Source organism: Manacus vitellinus, unplaced genomic scaffold (genome assembly GCF_001715985.3).
Source record: "Manacus vitellinus isolate BGI_N305 unplaced genomic scaffold, ASM171598v3 scaffold_134_pilon, whole genome shotgun sequence".
NCBI classification, from domain to species: Eukaryota; Metazoa; Chordata; class Aves; order Passeriformes; family Pipridae; genus Manacus; species Manacus vitellinus.
Genome location: NW_021938973.1, coordinates 267,253 through 269,163, shown reverse-complemented (window position 1 = coordinate 269,163; position 1,911 = coordinate 267,253). Strand labels below are relative to the sequence as shown.

Here is a 1,911-nt window from a genome sequence, read left to right as displayed (position 1 = left end):
GGAAGGGATTGGGGGGACACAACAGACCCCCTGTGTCCCACCTGGAATGGGTTTGGGGACCCAATGGAACAGCTTCCACCCCCCTCCTTCCACCTGGAAGGGGTTGGGGACCCAATGGAACACCCTCACCCCCCGTCATCCCACCTGGGAGAGGTTGGGGGGACACAACAGACCCCCCGTGTCCCACCTGGGAGGGGTTGGGGGCAAAATAGACCCCCCATGTCCCACCTGGAACGGGTTTGGGGACCTAATGGAACACCCTCACCCCCTTCATCCCACATGGAAGGGGTTGGGGACAAAATAGACCCCCGTCATCCCACCTGGAACGGGTTTGGGGACCCAATGGAACACCCTCACCCCCCCTCATCTCACATGGAAGGGATTGGGGGGACAAAACAGACCCCCTGTGTCCCACCTGGAACAGGTTTGGGGACCCAATGGAACACCCTCATCCCACCTGGGAGAGGTTGGGGGGACACAACAGACCCCCCGTGTCCCACCTGGAACGGGTTTGTGGACCCAATGGAACACCCTCACCCCCTCATCCCACCTGGAAGAAGTTGGGACAAGAACAACCCAGAGCTTCCCTGGAAGACTGGGGTCCCCCTCTTTGTCCTGCTGGGGGTACAAGGGGACCAGGGATGCCGAGGGGGGGGTCCTCAGGGATTTGGGTGCCCCCCCAGGGCCGTACCTGGACCACGAGGCTGGAGAAGTGGAGATTCCCGGAGAGCCGCAGCCCCAGGCTGGCGTTGTAGGCGTTCTCCTCCCGGTTTTCCAGCTCCACCCGCACCAGCATCCGCCTCCGGCCCTTCCGCAGGACGTGGGGGCTCTGCCTGCCAGCCCAGGGGTCACGGGGGATCCCGGGGACACCGCGGGGACACCGGGAAGGACGCGGGGGGTACCTGGAGCCGGCGACGTCGGCGCTGGCCCGGAGCACCAGGTCGGCGACGCACTCGTCGTCCTCCCCACAGTCCTTGAAAAACGGGATCTGCGAGGAGCCTGGGCGTGATCCCGGTGTCCAGGGGGGAATCCCAATGTCCAGGATCCGGTCACACCCTTCCCAGTACCCACCAGCTTGCGGAGGGAGGTGGGAGACGCCTCATCCAGCACCGGCCCCGCGGACTCGTCCAGGGCCCAGCTGAGGGTGAGGCCGAGGGGCCGCAGGTAATCCGAGGTGTCCTGTGGGATGGGGGGGATCCCGTCAGCCCCCGGGAATGGAGGGTGGGAAGAGCCCCCCCCGCCCCTCCCACGGGGCAGGGAGGGGTCCCGGGGCTGACCAGGACGTGGAAGGGGACGCGGATGCAGCTCTGCCTTCCCGGCGGGAGCTCGACCCGGCGCTGGAGCAGCCGACGGGAGCCCGAGTCGAAGGCGGCGCGGGATCCCGGGATCCGCTCCTCCAGGGACACGTTGTACCGGAGATCTGGGGGGCAGAGAGGGAGGGGCTCAGGGGCAGGGGCACCCACGGGGAGCAGGGACACCCTGGGATGCTCCAGCAGGACTCCAGGGAAGTCCTGGGATGCTCTGGAAGGGCTCGGGGAAGTCCTGGGATACTCCAGGGACACCCTGGGATGCTCCAGCAGGACTCCGGGGAAGTCCTGGGATACTCCAGGGACACCCTGGGATGCTCCAGCAGGACTCCAGGAGAGTCCTGGGATGCACCCCAGGGATGCTCTGGATGGGCTCCAGAGAAGTCCTGGGATGCTCCAGGAACACCCTGGGATGCTCTGGAAGGGCTCCAGGAAAGACTGGGATGCTCCAGGAACACCCTGGGATGCTCTGGAAGGACTCCAGGGATGCCCTGGGATGCTCTGGAAGGGCTCCAGGAAAGGCTGGGATGCTCCAGGAACACCCTGGGATGCTCTGGAAGGGCTCCAGGAAAGACTGGGATGCTCCAGGAACACCCTGGGATGC

General features: G+C 65.8%; 1 protein-coding gene across 1 annotated transcript in view; it reads left to right on the top strand.

Annotated features, from left to right (window-relative positions):
* Positions 1-1,214: 1,214 nt before the first annotated feature.
* Positions 1,215-1,911, top strand: part of LOC115307150 (LIX1-like protein) — a 25,280-nt gene continuing 24,583 nt past the window's right edge. The window contains exon 1 of the mRNA XM_029957993.1: positions 1,215-1,409. Within this exon, the coding sequence (XP_029813853.1) occupies positions 1,215-1,409 (195 nt within the window). The remainder of the gene's footprint in view (positions 1,410-1,911) is intronic.